This window comes from Poecilia mexicana, unplaced genomic scaffold (assembly GCF_051168715.1).
Source record: "Poecilia mexicana isolate PSO_F unplaced genomic scaffold, ASM5116871v1 scaffold_4, whole genome shotgun sequence".
In the NCBI taxonomy this organism is placed as follows: Eukaryota; Metazoa; Chordata; class Actinopteri; order Cyprinodontiformes; family Poeciliidae; genus Poecilia; species Poecilia mexicana.
This window is the reverse complement of record NW_028263373.1, coordinates 5,328,695-5,356,397: the sequence shown is the minus strand read 5'-3', so window position 1 is coordinate 5,356,397 and position 27,703 is coordinate 5,328,695. Positions and strand designations below refer to the sequence as shown.

At 40.4% G+C, this 27,703-nt stretch overlaps 1 protein-coding gene across 1 annotated transcript in view; it reads right to left on the bottom strand.

The window, feature by feature from the left end:
* syde2 (synapse defective 1, Rho GTPase, homolog 2 (C. elegans)) overlaps positions 1–27,703 on the bottom strand; it is a 44,969-nt gene that overhangs the window by 4,805 nt on the left and 12,461 nt on the right. Inside the window, exons 4-7 of the mRNA XM_015008558.2 lie at positions 19,020–20,152; positions 12,656–12,782; positions 5,647–5,828; positions 3,891–4,122 (exon numbers count right to left, since the gene is read on the bottom strand). Of these exons, the coding sequence (XP_014864044.2) occupies positions 3,891–4,122; positions 5,647–5,828; positions 12,656–12,782; positions 19,020–20,152 (1,674 nt within the window). The remainder of the gene's footprint in view (positions 1–3,890; positions 4,123–5,646; positions 5,829–12,655; positions 12,783–19,019; positions 20,153–27,703) is intronic.

The following is a 27,703-nucleotide window of genomic DNA, read 5'->3' as shown; positions in this document are numbered from 1 at the left end:
GGGCGCATGCTGAAGTCACGCCCCACGCTTTGTGATTTTGTTGCCAGCCTGTTGCTGACTGAATAAAATGTAAAAGTTAACCAAAGTGATGCCCCATGGGAAAAAAATCACGTGACTGCCCATGAAAAGGAAGAGTGAGTGACCACAGAGTCAGCGCAGTCTGGTTACCTGTCTGCCTTTATCTCTATGTACCATTTCTTACTGCATTGGAAAAGAATAAAACACAGTTTTGGCGTTAAGAGTCACGTTCTGTACTTAGAAAAGAAAGTCGGAAAGAGATCACAAATTCTGCTTGTTTTTTGAAACGTTTGTTTTTTTCCAGTGTTCCCAGAACAGAAATGTTGAGTTATGAAAGACGTCAGCTTTTTTTCTGTCATCTCAACGGCTTCTACATTTACATGTATGTTCATACCCAACAGCAGACCTGAGGCTACAGACATTATCCTCCCTATTCAGAGACAGTGTTGTTCAGTTTCAGACACGATTCACTAATGCCATGAATTAAATCATTAAAAGAAGGAACTGGAAAACTTCAGTTTTACTTTAGTTAATTTCTGTTAACTGTTTTTAGAAGCCTGAAACATTTTGAGTCATTATAAGAAACTGTGAGAATATCTTGCTTTCTTAAAATCACACGTGGAGTTTGTGATATAAGGTTGAAATAATCTGAAAAAGTCTGCACATTCCTTCACAATCTGGCAGATTATACAGTTTAAATGTCAAATTAAAGGCGGCAAAAGTTCTGAAATGATTTCTCTTTTATTTCACAAAAGCCCAGGAGAGGCCTGTAGACTTTTTATTAAAATGCAGAATGGATTACTTTTGAGTACTTCTGAGTAACTGAACCCATAATTATTTGGCCGCTAGGAGGAAAACTGAGTGTGCATGCATAGTGCCAAGGAGCTCAGGCAATGAGACGACATGGGGAAATCAGCTCAGTCGATCTGGATAGGGACGTTAGCAGCAGCTCATTTTGAGCACTTCCTGTCCATTTCATACCGTAAAGCTTCACACCTAAACTATTTTATCTCTGAGCTTTTTCTGAATAAAAAATGTCACCTGGGTGCAACTTTACTTCATTCATCATCTTAGGAAGTTATTCACAACTAAACTGCGAGTTCTTTATAGTGACTCTTGTTTCCAAAAACTTCTATTGTTTTTTGCTTCTTTTCCATATTTTCTGATATTTCAAACACTTTTCACGATGAAATTGGACAGATTTACAAAACAAATTGCATTTTTCAGATATTTGCAAAAAGATGTTTACAATTCAATAATATTCTCTTATTTTACTTTTTGGAACTAAATGTGTGCAAAAAAATCTTATATTTAAGTTTAAATACTTAATCTAGTAACCCTTTTATGCATGGATTATGATCCTTCGTGTCAGGATTTCCTTTTTTTTTTTTACCTTTTTCTTAAGGCATAAAAAAAATTGTAAACACATTTTCTTTTTTTTTCTTTTTTTTTTTAGGTAATCAATTGTAATTTTCTCCAAATACAAAGTTGTTATTTGAAAAATACATCAGTAGTATTGTTCTTTAGGGGTTATCTGATGTCACAATATTCTTTTTACCTGCAAGAGCCGTCTACAGTAGAAGGAGGGACCGGGTCGGTCGGCATGCTTTTTTGTCTGTCGGCCATATTGGATTTAACAAAAATAATTTCTTGCATTTGCAGCTGATGGCCAGTAGTTGATAGAGTATTTTATGATGCATTAATGTCCACTTCAGTGGTCTGTGTGCATTTATAACATAAAAATTCACAAAAAGCACAAGAAAATGGCTCCGCTGTAGTGACCACTATGCATGAAAGGGTTAATAAAGACAGTCCAGTAAGTGGTGACTAGATGTTGATTGTCCCAGATCATGCTAAAGCTCAACCAGAGTTCTTCTGTAAACAAATACTCTCAGACGCTTCCCTCATGCTGTTCCTGTCATCACAGACACATGCCCTTTCTCTCTCGCAGTTAGAAAACACGCCCAACATATAGCTGTCCGTCAGCTTTGCCCGCTCTCTCACGCTTTCTGTAAATGCCTCCAGTGTTTTCCCACCAGCAGCCGTCGGATGCCATCGCCTTTGCCCCCATGCGCATGTTGCTCAACGAGGCTTTGAATCGCGTTTGGTATGTGTGTGTAAGAGGCGTGAAGTGGCGGCTGAAAATATCTCATAATGATTGTGAAATGTTAGGGTGAAGCTCCGGGGGCTGAAGGGTAAGGTTAAGTCTGGAATGTCTTTAATTACAGTCCAGGCGTCCTCCAGTCCGTGCTGGGGAAGAGGATGGAATGGAGGTGAGGGTGTAAACAAAGGCCTGAACCTGGAATGAAATCTTTTTGTAGAAGTTATTACAGACGGCAGCCAGAAAAGACCAGAAAGTCTTCTCAGGAATTGCTTCAGTCTAAAACTTAAAAACCAGCTCACTTTATTTCTACCCATATCTAAGGGCCTAAAAAGAAAGAAAGACATTTTTTCTGAAATATATAAAATTCATCCTGTGCTTCATTTATTACATCTCACACAGGCTTCCTTTCTGGATATGTTTTTATATGTTGAAGCTCTTGTTATTTAGGAATCAATATTCTATTTTAGAAAGATAAGGAATCTTAAAATCAAGTTCTGACAGCAAAAAAAATCGCTTCTATGCTCATATTCTAAGTTGGGGCGAGATTTTGATCCACATCTGTGTCAGTTGTGAGCAGAACAACAGCAGAAAATGTCTATCTGAATTTATAATGTTTGTGTTTTGAAACTCTTTTCATCACGAGCAGCCATTCAATTCTGCAATAACTTAAAGAACACCTTTAAATCCTTGGGTAGGGTGCCGGACTGTTGGATCTCCATCATCCCTGATCTGCTACTCTATTGATTTAATGTTCCTCACTGGATAAACCAACATAGAAATATTTTCTTAATGCATTCAATTTCAAACTGGAGACTTTAACGCCCCGTTTCTTTTGAGTAAACATTGTAATTTCATCGCTTTTTTTCACCCTTTAATTTTTTTAACGTATTTTTTTATCTCTCCCATGAAACTCAACACAGCTACCAATAGCTTCTTCTAAAATAGCTTCTTATGCATTTAAAACAAAGTTAGTTAAGAGCAGGATTCAGAGGATGCAGCTACATTTAGCAGGCTCAAGCAGAAATAGATGAATGCCTAAAACTTTACAAATAAAGCTTCTGTAAAACAATCTAACAGAGGTTTGTAGCAAGACTGTAGTTTTAAAATTTGACATGATTTTATTTTATTCAAGAACACAACCAATATTATGCATTACTTTCAATATGGGAATGGTTGAAACATATTCCTTGAATGTAAAAATCTAAAAAAATGCAGTTTTTTCATACAGGGATGACATAAATGTTTACTAAATGTCAAAAGAAATGGAGTAAACTTGCATTTAGCACAAACCTTTCCTTAATTGCAACATTTATCATCCCTGATCTTAAGTGCTTTCTGGAATAATCTTTGGGTTCCTTCATACTTCACAGCAGACAGCTGCAGCTAGCAGGAACAGCTGTGGCGGCTGACAGATGGGCCGCACAGAGGAAAGCTAGGACTCTGCTGGAGGACTGATCTGTCATAGAACGGCGAGGATACGCCTCATAAATTGGGTTTACTCTGGGCTTGCTGGCTTGGCTCTGATTGGCTCAGCCACCACGATAAAGCCCATGTGGAGAGTTGCTTCCCAGAAAAACCAAAGATGGCGGTCGGTGACTATCAGCCACACTCATGCCAGCCTGGAACCTCAGTGATCAAAGCAGCCCAGTTCTTTTTTAGAGCTGAGCCACAAAGCTGGTAACAATTTGTAAACTACTCCATAAAAAGGACCAGCACGACTTGAATGTAAGTGAATAAAAAAAGCAAAATAGAAGGTTGTCGGGCTCACCTGGCCAGAGCTGCAGCAGGTAGTGCAGGACTTCAATGTGCTTTTTGAAGTGCAGGGCGCTAGCGAGCTCCTCTGAGTCGATGAAGACGCGGTTGGTGTGGCACGACGCCTCCTGACGCTGGCTGAGCAGCACTGGGCCAAAACACACCGCCAGGTTCTGACATGTCATCTTGTTCATTTCCTGGTAGGACGCCACGCGCTTCAAGTGGTCCAGAAGCTTCCGCAAAGTCATCTAATGCAGACACACACATAAGCGTGGACAAATTAGACATGTCATTATGCTGATTAGTAGTTGCAGTATTACCACTGTCGGCAGCAGAGGAGTATCAGAGTGAAGCCTCTTCTTCATCAAGCTAATCTGTTGCAGGAGCAGGAAACAGATGATCTACTCGGTGTTCCCCTCTTATTAAGATGCCACATTTTCAAGGTAAGACATGAGATCAAATCAGGGTTTCCCCCAGCGTGTTGCAAGCCTGGCAGGTTTTATTTGAGCCCCACCAGGCTAAGCATTGCTTGTTTATTTAACCTTAATAATCTTAATTTATTTATGTCCTTCACAGAAAGGTCAGGATACAGGTACAAAGGCCAAAGCAGTCAAAATAATCATAAGTGGAGTAAAAAATGAGGAGACAGTGACATTACAAAATCGAACATTTTATTATCAATTAATGAAAGATGGAAACTGATCAGGAAGATCTTTTTAATTTCTCCTTTTACAAATCAGTTCAGTTTTTATCACTTTAAGGAAGAAAAACTTTTAAATTATTTATTTACATGTGATGGAAATCTTCTGTATTTCCTATAATGTTTGGACTGAGAAGTTTGCTTGGTTGACAGAAGTCTTTTCTTTGAAAAAACTAAGAATTTTGCAGAAGGCTGAAGCCCCGCGCTCTGCCTGTCAGTCGTAGGTAAATCACTTCCCCTGCCTTCCCTGCTGTTGGTGGTTAAATGGGCAAATGCCTGATTGTAGGGTGAGACACTTTTCAGTCCTTGGGATGATAAGGTGCTATACAAATACAGGTTGTTTACCATGTACCGTTACTTTCCCACATAATGGAACTGGGTTTTTGTTGTTATCAACAGTTTGAAAGACACACTAAAGTTTTAAAATGGGCTTGCCAGAGTCCAAAACCAAAGAAATCAAGATGTGGGATGCTAACAACCTCCTATGTTAGAAAACAGAAAGCTAAAATTTAATTATAAGATATTAAAGGATAAGTTTAACCATGTGCACATCTATTTATTCATGCACAATACTTTTATTTTTTAGCAACGGTGATAAAGCTACTCATTGTTTTACTATCGACATTTTTTGTTTGTATCATTTTAGTATCATTTTAATTTTTATTCCAAGTAGGTCAACTGACTGAGTTGTAAATCTATAATTTGCACCAAAGCATTTAACATTTTGCTATATATAAATCTTTATAGGTTGATTTTATTGGTAACATAACAGTAATTATGTTTCCTCGCAGCTGAGACATTAAACTGGTTTGTTAGGTGCATGGTCAGTAATAAACTTTAGACTTTCCTCCAAGAATGACATGTACAGCCCTGCAAACCACTTAGCACTGCTACCATCACTACTCTGAAAACACACGTAATGTCGTAACGGTAGCAATCTTGGGCATTGCTGTCATTCCACAGCCGCCAGCAGCTTAGCCACAGTGACCTCTCTCATAGCTTCCTTTGTAAATGTATCTTCAGCCATGAAACTGTAAGACACAGCAGAGTGATGGCCGTATTTTTAACTTACCCTCTCCACCTCCGGTAGGATTTCCAGCAGGCTCACGGTGTACTCAGAGTCTGCCGGATCGTTCTCGCACCCCGCAGCGGCCATCTTGAGGGGCCTGGTGGCCATGGTCTCCAGCACCGCCTCATACAGCTGCTTGGTGATTAAAGGGTAGGGAAGTTCACGCAGGTAGTCCTTTAGTACTCCTGCCGAGGGGAACAGAAAGATGACTGAGCATGAGAAAATATGACTCACAGTTCAGTCTGAACAGATGGTTTTCAGGTTTTCAGACATTAGTGTTTATGTACATTAACCACGATGAAAAAGAAAGAGTTTTGGTTTTGTTTAAAGGACTAAACATAGTAAACATTGCTAGGATCCATAATGTTTGGAGTGCCACAGAGATCTGTTCTAGAACCCCTCTTTTAAACTCATAGGAATTATATGATTTATCAGACGTATTGGCTTCTCTTTATCTGCGCTGGAGATTAAATATATATCCATATCCTCTATCCCAAGTAGCTTATGTTTTAATGTAGCTATATCTAAATTTCTCGTATTTTTAAAAAGAAAATGTAAAATACTATTCTTTTTATCTATACTAGAAAAATCCTGATAATATGGCTCCACTCTACAAGCACTTCTGGTAGTTTGGGAAGACTACAATCCTCCCAAACCTGGAATATTTATATATATTCATAAAGTAAAATATATAAATTTATTAGGATCATTATTAAACTTCATGACTATCAGAATGGTTTAATACCTCTCTAAAACAATTTATTCATCTTGTTCTTACAGAATGAAATGTGCGGGGAGCTAGCAAGCCGTCTTTCATTCACATCTTTCTGTAAAATAGGAAATAAATATCTACCAAATGAGGCTCCATTATTTCTGCTAGCGATCCTATGATGTCTGGCAGGCGGCCTGGTTGCGCAGGGTGTGATGCACTGGCTCTAAGTGTGCTGGGAGACTGGGGAGGGTCTGGTTTAACACCTGTGACTTTGGACTCCTGTAGCGCAGACAAAAGCCTCAGAACAACATGAAACCGACGCTGTCTGTCTCCACTAAGCTCCTGGCATGTCTTTTCTTCAAAGGCAAAAGGGGAGAATTAAAAAAAATAAAAAAGGTTTCTGGCAGCCTGACAGGTCTTTGCGGCGAATGTCTGCTCTCATTTTCCTCTACATGAAGCTGGATCGGTTTTCAGGGAAGGCTAGCGGCTGTGTAATTAGCATTATTGGTTCTGCCTGTAAGTAACTCTAATCTTCAGAAAGATACAGCCACCTCAAATAATGCTAACATTTTGTGAAACGTATTTTTAAATTAATGCGACTACTCTCTTGAATTCAAACTTTTAATTTACAAAAAATATTCTGTTATAATGCCAATAAATATTTATTTCCACTGATTATTGCAAAGGATTTAAATACCATCTGAAATGCTATTCTTCAATAAAAAGCAAATAAAATGTATATTTTATTTAATAACTTATAACTTGAATGGGGATTATTTGATATCTAAATCTACCAGGAATATGAATAATAATGGGTTGCATGAACATAATTTGGTGTACAAGAACACAGTGGTTAAGAATTTAAATTAGGAGCTTAAAGGTTAGAAAATAAAGCTTTTAAAAAGCACTTTAACTTAAACAGTACTAAAGAGTTAAACAATATAGGAAAGGCACAACAATTTAAAATAATTACTTGTAAAGTAATTATTGAATTACTTGGCATTGGTGACAGAAGTGTACACAACAAGAGTATCACAGAGGTTTGGATTGGGAAGACAATGTTAAGTAAAATCATTATATAATTTGCGGACTATATAGAGTAAGCGCTATCATTTCACTAATTTTTAATAAGCAATGAAGAAAAATCTCAGCTCATGAAAAAAACTAATATTGCATGTTTTAGGTTGAAAAATCACTACATGCTTGATCCACCCTGAAAACCACCATCAGGCTGGACCCCTGTCAATGAACCCTTCCCTCACTGAATCTTACTGACAAGTTTTGAACATTTTGAACACAGAAATATCGAAAAGACAAATAAAACTTCTGTTCAAACAGCTGTCAGCCTTTCCAGAGGCTTGTTGAACAAACAGTCCCAACTTGTCTGTGCTGAATAAAACCAGATCGCAGTGGGATCAATGTAAATGTGACAACCGCTATCACTTCCTAGAAATTCCCAAAGCAGCAACACAATCGCTTCACATAACCAACACTGATTACTGAGCTGGATTCAGGATCTTCTTCTTCATCACTCCGGTCCACCTGGAGTGATTAGCATCCTTTTCTTGTGCCTTCTATTTCTAGCAGTACAGTCTGAAGCGAATCCATCCTCTTAGGCACACCTTAATGTGTTACGTTTGTAATCCGTGTAAGCCACTGCTTTTCTTTTTAAAAGAACCTGAGGCTTAGAGCATTTCAAATCTTCAACTAAAGCACTGGTTTTAGGTGATAAGAAATAAAAAGTTTCTATCTTACTTTTTAAGATGCATTCAATGAATGCTGAATGCATCTTCAGTATTGCAAACTGGAAACAGAAATGGCAGATTCACTATAAAATGACTTATAGCTGTCTGTTTTAATAGTTTAAGCATTAAAAATATCTTAATATTCATTAATACCCGCAGCACATCGGCACTACAGATGCTAGCATCCACAGTTCTCGTTTTCTCTGCTCTTTGGGACGCAGCCAATTGGCATCAAGGTGCTGATTGAACTAATCTGTAAACTCTTTTTACCAGCATCTTTGTATTCACAATCATCAAAATTGAAATGTTAATGTTTATACGTCTTACTGTGTAACTTGTGGAGGTGTGGATATATTATTTAAGCAGTGCAAATGATTTTAGTTTTTGGTCAACAATCTTGTAAGTTGATCTGGACCAGATAACTTTTCAGGGCCGTTCAAAACTGCTTACACTGTTTACAAACACCAGACATAAAAAAACCACACCTAACTATAATGTATTTCTGAAACATCTGCTAAAAATCAACCTGTACCCAAACAAAGCAGATATCATATCAGCCCTGGTATCACAGGTAAACAAGCACAATATCAGCTGTAAAGCAGCTGGGCCAGGTTTTAACGGCGCTCCTGCAAACAGACTGAAATCTTCATTAAATATCACCTCCTGTGCCCTGTGAACCAGCACATTTAATAACCTGACTCACTTCCATTCATGCTTCGTGTCGTTGCCTTAGTCATATGTGATATGAATGAGCAACATTTGATAACATCAATAAAAGCTACATTCATTCCCCTAAATGACTCCCAGCGCTAGTTGATTTCCAAACCAGATAACCGATGAACAAACATCGTCCCGGTTCTCCACTGACAGCGCTGATGGAAAACTCAGTCAGAAAATAATAATCAGACTGATTCATCATAGGAAAAAAAAAACTGGAAGCAAAAATAATTCCATCTGTTTTCATCCATCCAACTCATTAAACTGAACTTTTTTTCATTGCTTAGGGAAGTAGGCAAACCAGATCTAATGAGAATTACCATAAAGCGTGTTTTTCTTCCATTCAAATGGAAACTCCTGCATGGCAGATCCTCTGACCTTCCCTCCGCTCCGAGACAGACTCAACAACAAGCAGCTGGACTGTTTCACGTAAAAGCTGCGTAGCAAACCTAAACAACCCGACTATTTCCTCGCCTTGCATAACATCTTTGAAGCCATTTCATACACGTCCTAGTTTCTGCAATGCTGAAAAAAAAATAAATAAAAAAAATCCCTGGAAGAGTGTGTACGTGTGTGTGTGCACAGGTACTCGGGTAAGATGAGGAGAAAACAGCCATTCAGGTAAATCATTATCCTGACGTGTGTTTACTTTAGTGTCTTAGACGCTGGAGGAGCCTGAAAACGCACACACACATGCACGCACTCACACACACACTTACAACACCTTGATGAGGAACACATGAGGTCAGTCAGGGGCTCACTGGTGAACAGGTGTGTCTACTCTGCAGGTGCTTCACCGTCCTTCTCAGCCAAGCAAACAAACACCCACTGGCTGTGTTCGCTCTTATAATCAAGCAGTCGGCGTTTGGCATGTCAGCACTATTAATACACTCCATATGTGTATATACACACATTACGACAGGAACCAGGGATGTACGATCCACCTTCTTCACTTCCGATACGATACTGATATCTGAGGTTCAGCCGATACCGATCTGATATAGAAAAACTGCTGGATTGACTTAAAATGTTTCTTTTTTTAAACATAGATATCCACTGCATAACAAATTTATTTGATATCTCTGCACCAGTACAGCACACTTAAATACACCAATAGCTTCTCAAACTTGGTCAACATGTAAAAAAATAACTTTAACAATATAAAATAAATAGTAAAGAAACAGAAACTGACTAAAGCAACAGGTCAAACATGTAAAAATCAACTTTCAAATGGTTCAAAAAGTATTATTTTTTAATTCTAAATATAATGTAAAATAAATAACAAAGCATGATGTCCTTCAGAGCACAAAACATAGAATTAGACTGAATAGATCTGCCCTCATGGACCAGGCACATTGTCTCCAATAATCAATTTATTTAGATTTTTAAATATACAGATATTAATGTTGGATCGGCGCATATCTTCTAGTTACAAGACATATCTCTGCGATCAAGACATTTCTTTAAAACTCTTACATGCTTAACTTTTCCACAACCCCAAATGTGCCACCAAACACTACAAGGCACACAATGCATTGGGGCATGGCTCTACCTTTGACCTCTTGTTCAAACAAAGCAGAGGGTCACTCCTCCTGTCAGTGCTGCAGTCAGCGCCCCGTCCGGAAAACAAATGTGGATTTGTTCTCCATCCTAACCGCCCCACTGCTGTGCACACCCCCACAGTACTTGGGGGTGGGTTGAGGTGTGTGCCGCTGCCTCCACCAATCACACGGAGAATCTTTACATAGTGGTTAGCTCAAAATTTCCACAGAACTATTTCTGTAACTCTGGAACAGCTGCACTCCTGTCCTATGAGGTGATTTATTATAAATATATCCTGAATTAGTTCTTAATTTCTGACTTGCAGTTTAGGAAACAAATCAACGGCCAGAGAGCCGGCCTGCCTGCCGCTCTCTGTAAAACGCTCTCCGGCTCCCCTGGCCTGCCCAGAGTTCAGCTAATCCCCCATGCGTGAGCCAAATACCATCTGTGTTTGTTCGGCAACAAAGGGGGCACTTGTTAATGACTTTCCATGTCTTCACTGGAGTACTGCCGATGGTGGGGGGCAAAGCGGAGAAGGAGGATGAGGAAATGGCAAATCAGTCAAAACTCAGATCCAGAACTGTGCAGGAACGGTGCCATGATGGGAATCCATCAGCTGGTTTCTGGGTTCAGGGTTTATAAGAACAAATTGTCCCAATTAATGTCCATTTCACATGCATTCACTGAGGATTTCATTCAAATACAACAATTTGACATTCTTGTCACCTGCACTCAAATCAAGAAAAAAATCTTGTTCATATTATCTTCTGTAATGTATAAAATAAATGTGACAATGTGGTATTTTTTTACTGTTAAAGAATTACAGAATTATTATTATTATACATTTTTTATACAGTACTTCATTAAACAGAGAAAGATGCTTTTCCACGAATGCACAAAACTCTGCAAAAATGTTGTTGACATAACAACAAACAAAAAAACAACGAAATGAACAAAAATAACTATTTCCCATGCCAACCTGTTGCAGATACTCCTTTTTTATCTTTATATTGATGCTAGTATTGGGATATGAAACAAAGGATTTGATCTGAAACAGTGTAGGTCCATGCTCTGAGCATGTTTTGCAAGCTTTGAGTTGAACTCTGACCCCTAGGATAATCCCTTTCACTGCCAGCGCTTTTAAATTAGCCGTGTGACACGCCACTCCTCCGAGCTCGTCCACACGCTGCTCACTTGACGGCCTGGAGATTAGTTTTATAAACCTTAATTAGAACGTAGTAAAATTAGACAAATTTCAAACAAACCTGAAATTTAAAAGACCAAAATAATGAATGTAGTAGAAGAAATATAATAAAGCAAGATTAAAACTCTTCGATCATGGCATCATGTATCAAACCAGCACATCTCTTCAGTTCTATCAGCCACAGGAACTCGCTTGGCAGAGCAAATTTAGGCAGCAAGCAAAAACCAACAATCCTGGATGGTGCAGGGTCTTTTTTTCCAGCCCGTTCAACTGTTAACTGTGTTCTTTGCTCTGCCTTGCAACTGCATGTGGATCAAAGCAGGCATGATGGAACGACGCCTAAGCGAGGCCTCTTTCTAAAACCAACAGCAGCTTCTACAATGCCTACTGGTTTCCATGGCCTTCCTCCACAGGAAAAGAAAGTCATGACTCAAGTCTTTTTCTACAACTTTTTCTGCTCCCTGAGCTGATGAACTCAGAGCTGTTCTTCAATTCACTGACTCTGTTTTATTTTAAAGTAAAAAAACAAAACAAAACAGAAACAAAGAATAAAAGTGATATTGTTGATTATGCTTTACTTCAGGCCAAACTGTATGACAACAGAAATCCTCTCAGTCATGGCAACCAGGGAGGGGTCAGTCCGTTACAAGTCCAAACCCACAAACTTGGTGGAGAAAGAATGACCTGAATGTAGAGCCGGGTTTGATCTGTGTGTGTGTGTGTGTGTTTGTGTTTTTGTGCTTCCCTTCAGGCATCGATCTATATGTCGACTGCTGGAATGCTTTTATTACTAACACCACACACTCACACACACTGCTAGAAGTGCACGTGTGAGGCGGTCACACCAGTTCAGACAGAACGTTTACCGATTGCGATCAATACTAAACGCAGACTCCAACACACGAAGGTCTCATTAGTTTCGTCTGTAGAACCACGTTTATCAATCACTGCTCATTTCACATCAGTGGCTTCAAGTCATTAGGTCACATTGTTCTAGTTACAGTTACACTGTGCTAAAATGTGATTGATATTCCAAAGATTCCCTGATTAGACGGGTCCAGTTGTGTTTTCCGCCCCAGCTGATCACGCTACCTGTGATAACGTTGATGTCAGGGAACATGCTTTCGCACAGCTCCGCGCCTTGGCTGTCTCTCTCGAACGCCTCACGCAGCTCCTTCTTTACGGCTGCGGAGCCACACAGGCGATAGAGACCCACCACCTGGAATCACAAACACACAGAAACATGTTAGTCAAATATGTAATTCATAGCATTTCAGATACTTTTACAGCCTCGTTTATCAGCTTTAATCACTCTGACTTTGATAAGCTAAAGTTTACACCAATGTTTTTAGAAATAAATACAAATTGATTTATCACTATTACCTCTTACTGTTTTGTGTTTGAAATCAAATGTGTTGCTACTTTCTTAAAGATGGAGTTATTGTCCAAAATGGGCGTTTAAGAATAAAATGTAAAGTCCAAACAGATAAACAGATCTCGACTGACACATTTTACTTCAAATTGGAGGCACACCAATGTTTTGTTGATGTACTTTAAGGCCACACCTCAAGTATGCTGATTTCCTGAGCATCATGATGGGAACTCAAAAGTAAATATCTGGTTCAAACTCGTGAAGGGTGGTGGGGACATCATGATGACAGATGGTGGGTTAATTACTTTGCATTCTGCCACTGCAATATTTCACACTGTTGTTACTATTGTGGCCTTTTTTAATTTCGTACTTTTGGTCTTCAACACCCTTAGGCTAACAATTAGCTTTAGACTCTGTAGGTAACTAATCTGTATTCATACAAAATTCAAACAAGATGCTACAAGAGGAATGAACTGGAGATTAGTGATTAGTTTCTTGTGACCTTTTAACAAAGTCAGAAATACCATCACCTACTTTGATGCTGATAAACATTTCTGACAGTCAATAGAAGCTATTTGTTGCAGGTGTCAAAGACTTGAGGTTAATCATTTGCGACAAATTGCGGTGTAATCTTTGTCTCATCGCTACTTCTTATGTTGTGTATTTACTATTCTGCTGCCTAGTTTTATAATAAAATATTTCTAGAAATGTGCATTTGATGGGATTATCACTACAGAGAGTTAATAGCTTTATGCTCAGACCTTAAGTTGCAAAACTACCAAACACATTGTCACAAACATTGTTCGCCTAAAAATCTACTTTTATCTCATGTAATTTTCAAGATATAAAAATAACAAAGACAATTTCACAGACATTGTTCATCTAAAAATGTAATCTAATGTAGCATTTCTTATCACTAATAAGAAGCAAGCTTTTTAAATTATCACTATGTAAGTTATGTACCAAGATAATAATTATGCACAGAACCTTAGAGGCACAAAACATTTTGTTCCAATAAATGATTTAGTAACAGCAGAGGTTATGGGATTCTTTCCTGATGTCAGTGACAGCTGTCAAGACGTTTCTCTCTTAAAGGACAATTTCGGAATAAATGTTAATGCTAAACAGCAGCAAACGCAGCAGCATCACATTTAAAAGTGGCAGAGTGGGTAAAGTGACAAGGTAATGTGAGTTACACAGTAACAACCCTCTAAAGTGAGTATTAACTTACACTGGGCCCCATGAGCTGAAACAAGCAGTTTGAATTTCCATCTCATCACACGACAGTTCGCTAAAAACCTAAATGCGAGACTTTCTGATAGAAAGTGGACAAACATAAAAAGGCTCTCAGTCTGATAAAAGTGCCACATCTTTTTGACTGATCTCCTGTAAGGACCAAGGTGATAGCAGAGCATTAAAAATGAAAGCTATGAACCATTTTTGTTTCTTTACCTAAGCCTCCAGACTGTGACCTAAAGGGACTGGAGACATCTGATAGCTGAAACTTGGCACCGCTGCTCTCCTTGTTATGCTGGGATTAGGTCTGGCTGCAGACATACCATAATTTCTCCTACATGTGTCTGTCTGGTATGTGGCATAGCAGGCCAACTGGTGTGGTTGCCCCAGTAACGTGTTAAGTCAGTGGGCTGTGAATGGCGGGTCGAGACTGGTTGTGCACATGCAAACACACACACACACACACACACACACACACATACATACACACACACACACACACACACACACACACACACACACACACACTGCCAGTCTTTCCGGGCTCCAGCGTAGGAGCAGTGCCATGTCTATCTGTCCCAGCAGAGCGACTGCTGCTAAGCTGCCCTCGCAAAACCCAGTGGCGATTTTCTAAACCTCACACGAGAAAGAGAGAGAAAGAAGGACAGATTAGGGATTTGACTTTGTGTGCAAGTAAATAAAAGTCACTGGACACAATGAACAACAAGTCCATTCAGAAATAAAAAACATGGTGTCTCTTTGAGTGCAGGCAGAGAACAGCTGTTAGCAGAAAAGAGGGGCTTGCTCTTACGCTCTGTGGCTGCCAGGCAACACAACAGGCGGCACCGGCCAAGACCTGTTTGGGGATAAAGCAGGCACAATGACCTCCGAACAAAATGAGCTGAAAAGGAGAGTGGATGTCAATGATGTGGAGTATTTTCCTGCTCTGGGAACAGCTGTAAGATTTAACTTAATAAGGAAGGAAATTTCACCAAATGTTTCAGCAAGTTTGGGAATTACTTTCCTCATCTGGCAGGAGGAAATGATCTCCCAAAATGCAGTGCGTCACAGGAGATCCCTGTCCGCCAGTCATGCTAACTTTATCCCATGAGGAAATGGTTCCAGCAACATATCCAAGCATTGTGACAAGTTCTTAATATTCACTCACCAGGCACGCACACCTGCTGAGTTACTCATTAACTAGCAAAAGTCTCTCGGGTTTACAGAGAATGATTTGGAAAACAAGGCTGGAGCTGAGTGCATGAAATGCCTGGTTGAAGTCAGAGGTCAGAAGTGAATCACCAGATGGTTTAGGATGACAGCAATGCAAAAGCAGCTCATAAAGGTACTTGTTGCAACCAAGAATACCATCTGTTTGAACCACAACATGTTGAACCTTGAAGCAGAAGGTTTGACTTGGCACAAGGTCCAGCATAGTTCCAGCTGCCACTCCTGTACGCTAAGAACAAGAAACTCAGGGCTACAACTAACCAGAGTCGCCAAATTTAAATAAGAGATTTTAAAAATGCTGACTGCTCAGTCATTGTGTCCTTGAGTAAGACACTTCACTTGCCTGCTGGTTGTGCTTAGAGGGCTCAGTGGCACCGGCACATGGCAGACTCACTGTGGCTACAATGTAGCTCACCACCATCAGTGTGAATGTGTGCGTGAATGAGTGAATGACTGAATGTAACGTGAAGCGCTTTGGGGATTCTTCTGGACTTGAACAGGCAGGCAGCATTTCTCTTACCAGTCTTTGATTGAAATCAGACTTTCAGATCAATACTACATTGATTACGCAAACAGGCCATGGTAAAATTTGCCTTGCATCAAATCTTTAATATAAAGTCTCTCGTCTTTGGAAGTTTGCCCATGCAGGAATCCCTTACTCCCCCCTCTCCTCTGGTCAAGCCATCGGATCATGTGGGGGGAGCCTGAGGCGCTATCATGGTCATAAGATACCATCTGTCCTGCAAGTCCTGGATCTGCCCCAAGGCCTCCTCCCACTAGGACACTTCTACAACAAGCTGGTAAAGAAGGTGGCCAACAGGCATCCTAACCAGTTGATCAAACCCCCTCAGATGGCTGAGTAGAAAGAGCAGTAATTCCTCTCTGAGCGTATCCAAATACCTCAGGTACTAACCCTTATAGACACCAAAAAAGGTTATGAGTCATTTGTGAAGCCTTGAGGGTGGAACAATGTGTTACCTTCTCTCTGCATCAGTATTTGTTTAGATTTGGTACTGATGGAATTTGGTCAGAATTAAACGTGGATGATGGTTTGTCTTACGTCACAACCTCCTCCAAATCATACACATTCGTGACAAAGTCAAGTTAGCAGAAACAAAACAGCAGCATCTTTCCTCAGACGTTGGGGCTGGATATGATGATTGAAAAGGGGATTGGAGCAACGAGTGCTGCAGGAGAACTGATGATTAACCATTCAGCACCAAGAGTGCGGTTGACGCCAGTGAAGCAGTTGTCAAGCTGTTTGTATGATTTGTTTGTCTCTTTAATTAATGCTTATACCACAGCTTCCTACTGTAAAAGGACCTTTAATGTTGTTCCTCATGGTTTTATGGTAAGCCATCTGCTTACACCATCAAACCAACTGATTGCATAAGCCACTGGCAACTCAACACAGTATTATATTCTTAAGATATTTACTGACTGTCAAAATTTTATACTGCATCTACAAAAGAAGTGATAAAGCTCCTTCAAGACTGATAATTTCTCTGCACACTCCACATCTAAGCACAACATTCTCAATCATATATGTCGTGTATGTGAGTTGAGTCAAAAAGCTTCTTCTAAGACTTTCTTTCAGACATACATAACTCCATTCTTTGACACAGGTACCCTCTGAAGTCTTTTCAAAGTACCAGCACTCGTCTAGGATCTTAAAAGCTTAGAAAAGCCTCGAGGACACACATTTCAACAAGACTATCTAAAGAGAGCGGCTGCATAAAAGACACGAGCAAATGTGAATTTTGAGGGCAAAAACCTGCAGAAATTCCTCTGGAATGTGGTGTCGACCCCAAGCCTAACCTCTGTCTGCTTGCCATGCAGAAGACCCCTGAAGTTGATTTGAGACTAATGAAAAAGAGGCAAGAAAACAAGAGGATGGGGGAGAGATTAGAAGAAGCGCTGGGAGCGACAGCAGACAAACATGTCAGACTCAGAAATCCACAGACAGGAGAGATAAATAGATAAAACTCACAGCACCGGGAGGTTAAAGTCATAAAAACAAAGAAAAGAAATCTGACACAACATATTTAAAAGATAATGGTAATGCTAGAGTTGTAAAAAGTTTATCTTTGTGAGGCAGGAAACAAGTGTCACAACCTGACTGGGTTTTCCAAAACGATTCACCCAATAAAATGAGTGCAAAATCCTTAAAGTATTTCTGATAAGAGAGACTAGAAGACCCCAAGACTCCACTGTCTAGTGTGAGTCAAAATCTAGGGTCTTCATCTGATGTTTTTCATCAGTTTTTATTGCTTGAAAGCTTTTCAGTACAGTGGACTGTAGATATGGACAGGTTTATTGTAGCCATTTACTGACTCATGAAGATCAACATATACGTCTTACTTAAAAGATAGATTTTCTTGTCCTATGGTTAAGGGAAATGGATTTCTGTGTTACATCATATTTTGTATCCCAGGGACAGGAGATCATATAAAATCATACGATGAATTCTTGTCAAGGCAAAACATCTGATGAGACTAAAACTTCACATGCAAATATAATTAATCTTCATTTTAAGCAACTCCCACTGAAGCTACAGCTATTCAGTCTTTAAATCCCAGATATGATGAAGAAGCAAAATTCTGATTTTTTTTGACAAGAATCCAAATCTGATTATTTTCTTTTAAGCTGCAACAAACATAAAACTGAATCCATCCTCAACAAATAATATATTAAGGGTGTTAATCAGACTGAACTGCACAACCACTTGAGATCCCTGAGATCACAACACCCAGCTGTTTAAAGTAAAATACACTAGTTTTTCTTCAAGATTTTACATATATTCAACTCAAAACACAATACAATGAGGTGAAAAAGAGATGATTTTAACATTATTTTAAGAAAGTTTAAAATCCTCGTATCCCTTTTCCTCTTTGCCACATCAGTGTCTTAATTCGTCCATCTGTCTCTTCACTGAATAAAGGAGTTGTGTTGCCCATGGCAGCAACTCTGTGTCATTATGTGTGCTGCTTTTTGATTCATTCAACATCATTAGTGGCTGCAGGGCGAGCATTCATCTCACAAAGCTAAAAGGATGTTGTGAATCCGTAGTTATTTCTCCTGCGGCTTTTATACTCTGTGAACATCAAAAACGAGGCACCATCTTCCATCTGAGAAGGGCTATTTGTTATTTGACTGCGGCTGTTTTAGGATTTTCGAGGAAAGCAAGATATTTAAGTGAAGGGAAAGAGAGAAAACCTCCAAAGTATGGCCACTCTGAAGGCTTCCTGACTGGATGTCTGAAATACCTAGTTGTGAACGGCGTCAGAATGCAGGGATGATTCTCACCTGTCCTGGATCTTCTTCAACATACAGTAAATTCAGAGATTTCCTTTCTCGCTGAGCTCTTTCTTCACCTCAACGAACCAGAGAAACTCCTACATTACTGCAGACGATGCCCTAAGTTATCTATTCGTCTCTTGCTTCATCCTATCATCACTCAGATAACTGAATCCTTCTGGTTAATCTTCAACGCCCCTAAACTTTAGCTGAGAAAATAATAAGGCACTTAATTACAAAACAATTACAAGTGCCAAAGCTGACCCCAGTTAAGTAAATGGAAAACATCCATGGTCAAAGCCACCATTCAAACACACTTACTTGGCAGCCTCTTCTCTCGATCTCGTTGATGCACTTGTATATGATGAGTGGCACCATCAGCCCGGTGTTCTCCCTCTCCACCACCCGCCACGCCTCCACTCCAAACACCTGCGGCTCTCTGTCTCCGTCTGGCCCGCCGTCCAGCGAGTTCTGCCACTGCTCCATGAGGTTCAGCTTGACGTAGATCAGGCCCCGCGGCTCCAGCTTCACCGCCAGCTGGTGGGTGCGTGTCACTCTGAAGAGTGCAGGCAGCACCACCGTTCCGTGGCAGCAGACACGGTTCCGTTTCGGCGTGGGTTCCCAACTGAACACCACCAGCTTGAGGTGCTGGGCGTTCTCCAGCTCAATGTTGAAGGTGTGATCCATATCCAAGAACGATGTTCGACAGGTGAGAAGTGCGGTTCGTGCTTTGTTAACCGAATCGACCTGGATTGCACAGTAAACATCTCGCGAGTCGATGCGTGGAGGTTTGAGGTCCTCAGCACCATAAAAATGGAGGCTCATCAGTCCAGAGATGTACTGGCTGCACTTAGGCTGATCTGTGAAGCTGTAATGGCGGAAAGCATCAATGTCCAGCTCGGTGCCGTTGAGTCTAGAACTTCCTCCCTCAGCATCCTTGCCTTTTCCGCCCTTCCCCTCGGCAGAGCCATGTTTGCCAGATTTGGCAACCAGCTCCGGTGAGTCACCATCGCTGAGGTAGCCACCTTTGCTGGCCGACTTTGAACTGCCGCTATTCTTCTTCTTGTTGAAGCTGTGTTGTGTTGAAACGCTGCTGTCCAGGTGGTAGCGGGAGATTACGTTGCGGCTCGCCGGCCCACCTCCGGATGGGGCTAACCGAGGCGGACCGGAAGTCTGGGTGACGGTCTCGGACCCGCTGCCGGTGGCCCGGAGAGAATGGGCCCTTGGCTCTAGCTGACAGTTTCCATTGCTACTTGTGTTGCTGTTTTGGGTCCCTTTGACGCTGAGCTTTCGGCTGAGTTCGGGAAGCTTCTTCATCTTCATGGAAATCTTCCTGACTGTTCGTGGGGACTTGATCTTATCTGGGAAGGACCAATTGATGGAGCTGCTCTTCTTGGTTGGGTTTGGGCTCGAGGGAGGAGAGAAGCTAACGACGTTGGGCAGGTCAAGTACATCTAAAATGGAAACAACAGAAGAAAAGAAATACAAATTAACTGTAATTCTTATAAAATATCTATAAGAAAATCAACAAATGAAGACCATCACATGCAACCTTCCCAAATCACTATGTCTACTGCTTTCTGTATGTAAGTTTAACCTGTTATCACTAGTAATTACACAGTGTCTCCAGAAGACAGAAATGGGAAAAGGACGTAAAAGCAAAGGAAAGGTATGTAGGAGCCATAAATTACAGTCTCCGCTACACCTTTATGGCATATCATCATATGATTAGGCGTACATGCAGCCCAGTAATCCAGTGGTAAACACAATCTCTGTGTAACACTTTATATAAACATCCAACGCTGTATAGTACTGTTAAAGTCTCCATATGCAAAGCCAGACAGTCATTAAGAAAGTTAACAACTTCAAAGAAAATGTGTAGAAAATACTTTTATGTCGGTTCTATTTGCTTACAAAACTAGAAACGTACCTAAAAAATTAGCTGGAATTTACAATCAGTGACCAAAACAGACCCTAACCAGAAGGTTGTAAACAATTTTCTTTAAATTAGTGTACCCACCATAAACATGGCTGCACTCATCCAAAATAAAATTATTAGGATTTTCCTGATGTTCTTCTCAGTTATTAATTTCTTCAGCTAACAACTGAAGTCTAATGCAAGCACAGTCACTGGAGGAGACAATAAAAACTGTTGCAGTTCTAAATCAGAAAATTATCATGGGCATGTGCAAAGTGGGAGCCTAAATGTTTGTTTTTATTATCTGCAGGATATCTAAATCCACCATATTGGAATTCAGTCTTAAAATCTATGTTTTTCTCACCAACCCTCAGTTCATATGTGGACAAGAAATCCAAGCTGAGCAGAAATGTTCTATTTCACAAAATATCCTTCTTAGTTATTGTGGACTGAAAGTAGGAATACATTTCTGATTATTCCTAGTTTGTTCAGATTTTCTCAGAGGGCGAAAGAACACAGAGAGATATAAAGTGGAAAGCGAGCCGGGCCCTGCCAACTTCACCAGCTCTAGTTTCAGAGGAGACCTGCTGTGCTATTCTAGGGTGCAGGCCTGGAGAGTGAAAAGACTGAGGTGCAACAGGATGTAGAGAGGGTAAGATGGGGAGCACTAGTGGGTCAGGGTGTAGCCCTGCAGATCAGGGACAAAGGCGCCCCTTGTCCAGACACTCAGAGGTCTGGAGGGTCGACTGCAAGGCTGGCAAGCTGGCTGGTAAACGTACAAACACGGCTTTTCTCTCAGATTCCTCATCAAGCCCCCTTTTAGACGGGTGGAGTGGTGTCTGCCTGTCACAGCGCCCTGCCAGTAATCCAGACAGAGGGGCTCTGAAAATGGAGAATATGGGCGGAGGGCCCTGGAGCAGCAAATTTACCAAACAACATCTGGGGAGGGGAGCAGTACACAAAGAACTACAGTCAAGGCTAAAACAAGGGTTGTAGGAGAGAGAGTACTAAAATCAGACAAAGCTCACTCACAAATTTAAAGTATTTTAAAGTGACCACCGGAAGATCTAAAGAAGCATAGTTTACATATAAGCAGCTATTTTAGGTACTTTCTACAAAAAAGAATTTTAGGAAACTGCAGAGAATTATTAGAGTAGCTCAGAAATAGCGAGGATTGTCCTAACCTTACTGCAAAAATACTAAATTAGAATTAGAAGATTCTACAATTTACTGACTTGTGGGAAAAAAGTACAAACTTTGAAGTATAAATTATTACATGTAGTAAACAATAAAATAAACCTTTTACCAACACGTAGGATATGTATGATATGTGCTGTTGATAATTGTGAATTATTTTTAATTCAATAAAATGAATAGAAATTCACTGTTAACCAGAATCACCTGGTTTGCAGTTTGGTTGACTTGGACGTGTGACTGGTGAGTCAAACATTAAACACACTGGACATGAGAACTACCAGGTTGACAAGAACACGCCACACAAGTTGTAATTCGCCAAAGCAAATATTTTTAGCATTGTGATGTTAGTTTAAAGCATTTCCAAAGGTAACACCCAGAGGAACTCCCAGGAAGAAGCTACTTTATCATCACAGCTCATTCTCACTCCCTCTGTTCTTTTTTCTTCAATTGACTGATTTAGGGTGAGTCTCTCAGCAAGATTTGCATCTTGACGACTGCATTGTTAATAGTTTTTGCTCTACACACACGCACACACACAGGCTGGGTTGTTTTGTAGCCTTTGGACTTGTGGCAGCAGCCAGCAGAGTAATGTGACACCTACAAGCTGAGGTTCAGGGGCGATGGTTTGACACTCAACCCTCCAGGGCCATGTTCCGAGGTCAAAAGGTCAAAAGGTCCACATTCCGCTGGGTGTCACCTAAGCCGTGTAACTGTGCCCACCCCCAACATTTACCATGCTCTTCCAGTCCCTACATTACTGTAACACAAAGAGAGAGGGCATTTATAAGTAAAGAGCACACACACGACCCCTTGACCCCGCCGCCCCCTCAGGCACCCGGCATCCGACAGCCTTTAACAAAGGCCAGGAATTTATGACCCTGATTTTTCACCACACCAGCATTAAACAGGTGCAGAGTGAAGGCGTGCACCAAAGTTACAACAAACTAATCATTTGTTTTTGTGTTATTCCATCACGAAACAAATTGCTGCTGCAGCCCACGCCAAGACAGTCATGTAATCTCAGCTGTCGTTTGATTAAGCATTTGTGTGAGAAAGAGAAAATGAGCAAAATGAGCCTGAGCAAACTTTGATAAGCCTTGAGGGGAGACAACAATCTGCTGCTCCTGGCTGCCCACCTGTATCCACTTGCATGTCTGTTTTCGTACAAGCATGTCAGCCACAAGTGTGCGAAACGTAAAAACAAAATGGGCCAGGGTGTGTGCTGGCAAACATGGCAAGTGTAAATAAAAGTGTGAATGACATGTTGGCCCTGTAGTTTCTTCTCTCGGTGATTGGGACTCCACCGTGAGCTGAGCTGCCTCCTCTTCACTCAGCGCTGGATATTTTGGTTCTGGATGATTTTTTACTGGCTGCAGAAGTCTGGTTGTCGCACTACAGTACTTATCAAAAGCCTTGCCTAAATAACCAAGCGTGCAATGTGGCTGGTTAGAGCCCTGCCAAAATGATACTTGCGGTATATGACTCAACTTTTTTATAGTACTGCCGCAATTTCTCCACTGCTGTAAATCAACAAAGTGAGTGGGTGCTAATTCTGGTCAGCAAAGTGAGAAAACTTACAAGGTTATAAACATTTGCAATATAATGATAAACTGAAGACAAGCCCACATTTAACAGCTTCCTCCGAATATTATATGAATATTCCTGTCAGTAATGAATGACAACATCTCCTCTTGGGAAACAAACAACAACGATAAGGGAACAATCAATCCATATCCACTTTAAGTGAGTCACATCCTGAAGAGCTTAGCATTTTAGTGTCAGCTAGTCACTCTGAGAGGCTCACTAAGTGATTAAAGCTGCATGCTAAGATTTTTACAAGACACTTAGAAAAGGACAAAAATTAAGAACTCAATACTGGTGTGAAAAGATATGCTCTGTTTATCAGGAACTTTTCAGGAAATATTTATTTTAATATTTAAAATATCAATAGCACTGTTGCCTTGCAGCAAGAAGGTTCTGGGTTCGATTCCCGGCCCGGGGTCTTCCTGCATGGAGTTTGCATGTTCTCCCTGTGCATGGTGGGTTCTCTCCTGGTACTCCGGCTTCCTCCCACAGTCCAAAAACATTGTTAGGTTAATTTGTCAGTATAGATTCTCCTTATGGGGGAGTGTGTGTGTGCATGGTTGTTGCCATGTCTGTCTCTGTGTTGCCCTGCGATGGACTGGCGACCTGTCCAGGGTGACCTCTAACCTGCAATCACCTGATTCTGGACAAAAGCTAATTTCTTTATCTCTAAAAGCATATCAGTTAATAACACATTGTTAAATAGAATACCTCTAAATAATCAGTTTTATTTAGAAATGTTAAATTATTGAATGTGATAGATCAATGAAAGAATTGTCTAATTTTTAGGATTTGGGTGGTTTTATTTTAGATGAATTGGGCAAAGGATGCCATCGTAGTCTTTATTTGGAGAGAATATGCCTCGTTTTGCCCTGATGATTATTTTTACCTATCAAAAGAGAAATCAAAAATCTTCTAGAGAAAACTATGTGACCTGAACTTCACTTCTGTGTTAAGGAATCTGCTCTGTTTTTCCAGGGCTATTCGCACAATGTTGCTGCTAAGGACTGCTGACTTCCTCCAGACCCAAACGCTGAAACCATCAGCCAAGATTAGCTTCAGGGATTGAACTGTGAGGTTTGTACTCTCTGCCTATAACGCTATCAACCAAGGCCAAGTCTGGAACTCTGCAGCCAACGAGACCAAAACAAGTCCAGAAATAGCTCTGATCCAGTTTTGAGTGCTGGCCAAGTCAGATTCCCTTAAACAGGCTCCAAAGAGAACAACAGATTGGAAACACACCAGTGAGTTCACCACCCCCAAAGTCCATCAATCATTATCGTCCATACAAACAAAGCATTCAGATGCACAAAAAGTCACTCAGTAGGCAGCACACAAGGAGTCTGTAGTGTATCCGGCGAGGGAAAAGGAAGCAGCCAACCGGACAGAGTCATCTACATTTATACTACTTCATTAATTCAGCAGACATTGCTATTCATGCTCAATAAGTAAGAGGCCTGTCAATTTTCTGGTCTGCCAGATGAAAGTGGATCCTTCATGAGCTCATTTTCATGTTAAACAAGAAACAGGAAGTTCAAAAGATGAATTGGAATCACAGGAATTCAATGGGATTTGCAAACGTCAAAAGCCTTGATTCCTATATGTTGGTATGGATAGAAATTGTGATGAGCAAAGCTTGAGTATTTATGTGCTACTGGTCTGCACAAATGAAAACATTTCCTACATATCACATTATGAAAGCTTTGAGACATTGCAGCAATAGTTGACCATGTTGGGTTTAATCAAAAGGTTCATATGGAAAACCATGCCTCTGTCTGCACAGATGTTAGTAAGAAACTAAAGACTTACAGGGTAAGTTAGATTAAATAAATGTGTTGGAGCCAAATGATGTGTCTGCTGTCTCCAAGCATGCCGTCCAGTCTGCGGGGGGCTTGTTGTTTGATGTTTTATTTGCCTAAGAGCAGCAGCTGCTGTGTATTCAGAGGGAGGTGAACAGAGAGGACACTGGTCACTCGTTCGCCAGACAACCAACTCTCTTCTGCCAGGACTGGAGAACAAACTGGGACTCTGTCTGAAGTTTGGTCAGGGTGGCCTCATTTGAAAAGACAGGAAAAGGAGCAAGACTGACGGGTAAAACTGGAGCTAAACAAATAAATCCCAGTGGACTGAAGCTGACACAAGCCATAACGCTTCGACACCTCTGACTGTTGAGGAGGAGAAACATGTTTTGGCAGACTTAATTAATCAAACGCCTCTTGGACCTTAGAATATTTAGAAGACCTCAGGATGAAATAAGCTGCTCAACCCCTAAGATCCCAGATATTTAAGGTATTACTAGAAGTAATCAGCAAGCACAGACTGAATGGTTTAGTTTCTTGGAGAAAATGCTATCGTACTAAATGTAGTGGGTGTAAATGAATGACAAGCAGTTAAAAACAGTTTTTCATCTGAAAATATTAAATGTATTTGCATGAAGTGATGTGTTCAGTGTCTAACGTAGAATGTTTTTCACAATGTCTGTTTGTTTTCTGCAAACACTTCTGTTATTGGATATGTCTGCATGAAAGTGAAAATAGTCACTAAAATATAACCTAACTACAAACCAAAATATAAAAATAAAGCACATAGGAGTGCATTCCAAAGCAATGACATAAGAGAAATGAAACATTGAGAGCTGCAAGATACATCAAGTCACCATTGGAATGTCACTGAGCTCATTATTGCATTCGCTAAGGTCTGGTTTAATCCAGTTTATTATATTTCAAGTGATCTGCATAAACACTCTAAATACAAATATCATATTTGGTCAGTTTGAAGAACTTGATGTATGGACATTCGTTGACATTCTAGTCAACGAAATGCTTCAATTTACAAAGTGGAGGGGAAATTATGATTGAAAACAAAAACATGGGTTCACAACTGATAGTCAGCGCAATTATAGCCAACTGTGTCACAACTGTTCATTTTCCTGATATCCTGCAGTCCTAATCTGGTCCCGCCACATAAAATGATGTAAATTAGTTGAATTATCAGAAGACTGAACAGGGTGTGCTGCCAGTTCAGCCACTTTAAGCATTCAAATGGCAACATGACCTGATGGTTTTCAGTACAGAGTGTTTGCATAACTTTACGATTACGACACTTCATCAAGTCATTACTACAACTTTTCTCTGTATTTGGAAACATTTTATAGTAGTTTGTGAATGTGTGAAGGACATGTGGTATCTAAGCTGCAATGATTTTCTTTCTTTAACAAATTAGAAACTTTTTAGTATTGAATAGCTACATAACAACTCTTGCTTGCTAAAACAGAGGGAGAAAAGCAGTCTGAATTATTATTATTATTATTATTATTATTATTATTATTATTATATTTTTTTCCTGATTTCCAGCTCCTGATTCTTTGATCAACAGATGAGAGGCTGACAGCTCATTGCAGGCTGCTGCCCTGAACCCACCACCACCCCTCACCCCCAACACGCCCCACCAGTTTAAAGAGGAGGAGTGTCCCTCTGCAGTCAATACAAACTCTGTTAACAGCAACCGCAATGCCACAGTAAACTCTGAAGGTCGAGGCCGTTTATAACTGGAGACGAAGGCACACAGCGAGGCAAAGCGAACTCGCTGTATCCACATCACACTGACAAGCCTCCATGATGGTTGACGACACAAAGCAGGAGAGGCAGCTCCGTTTCTGTCGCTGTAAACTGAGGGATGGCGTCACCAAACCCGCTGGAATCGACTGCAAAGTCAACATGCAGCAGGCCGTTCCAGAGCAGGAGGGAAAAACGGGGGGGAAAAAGAAAACAACACCGCTACGCGCTGCTCTCATTTTCACAGCAACAAGTAAAACCACACCATCACAGGCCTGGCTGCAGGAAAACACAAATATTTACTGCAAGGCATAAACATAGCACAGGTTTCTGAATGGTAGCAAAGTAAAAGACTTGCATATAATTCATGTCCAGGCTATTCCTCTACAGTGTTTCACATTTCAAACCTACAGAGATATCTACAAAAAAAGTAATGATCAGAGGAGCAATAAATCTGGAGAAGATGCACAGCTCAGGCTCAAGGAAAGATTCAGAAGCTTTCCTTCTGAATCTGTCAGAAGGAAAACTTTAGTTTGCACTCCACATATATGGTATTTATAAAAAGAAAAGATTGACAAGGAAAATGTTATTGTTGAAAGAAAGCTATAAGGAAGAGAGTAAACACATGTGGGAAGAAACTCTGATCAGATTAACCTAAAATTGATCATTTGGCCCAATATGCATCACCTCAAACACACTATTCCTATGGAGAAACAAGGTGGTGGCCGCATCATGCTGAGGGGATGCTTTTC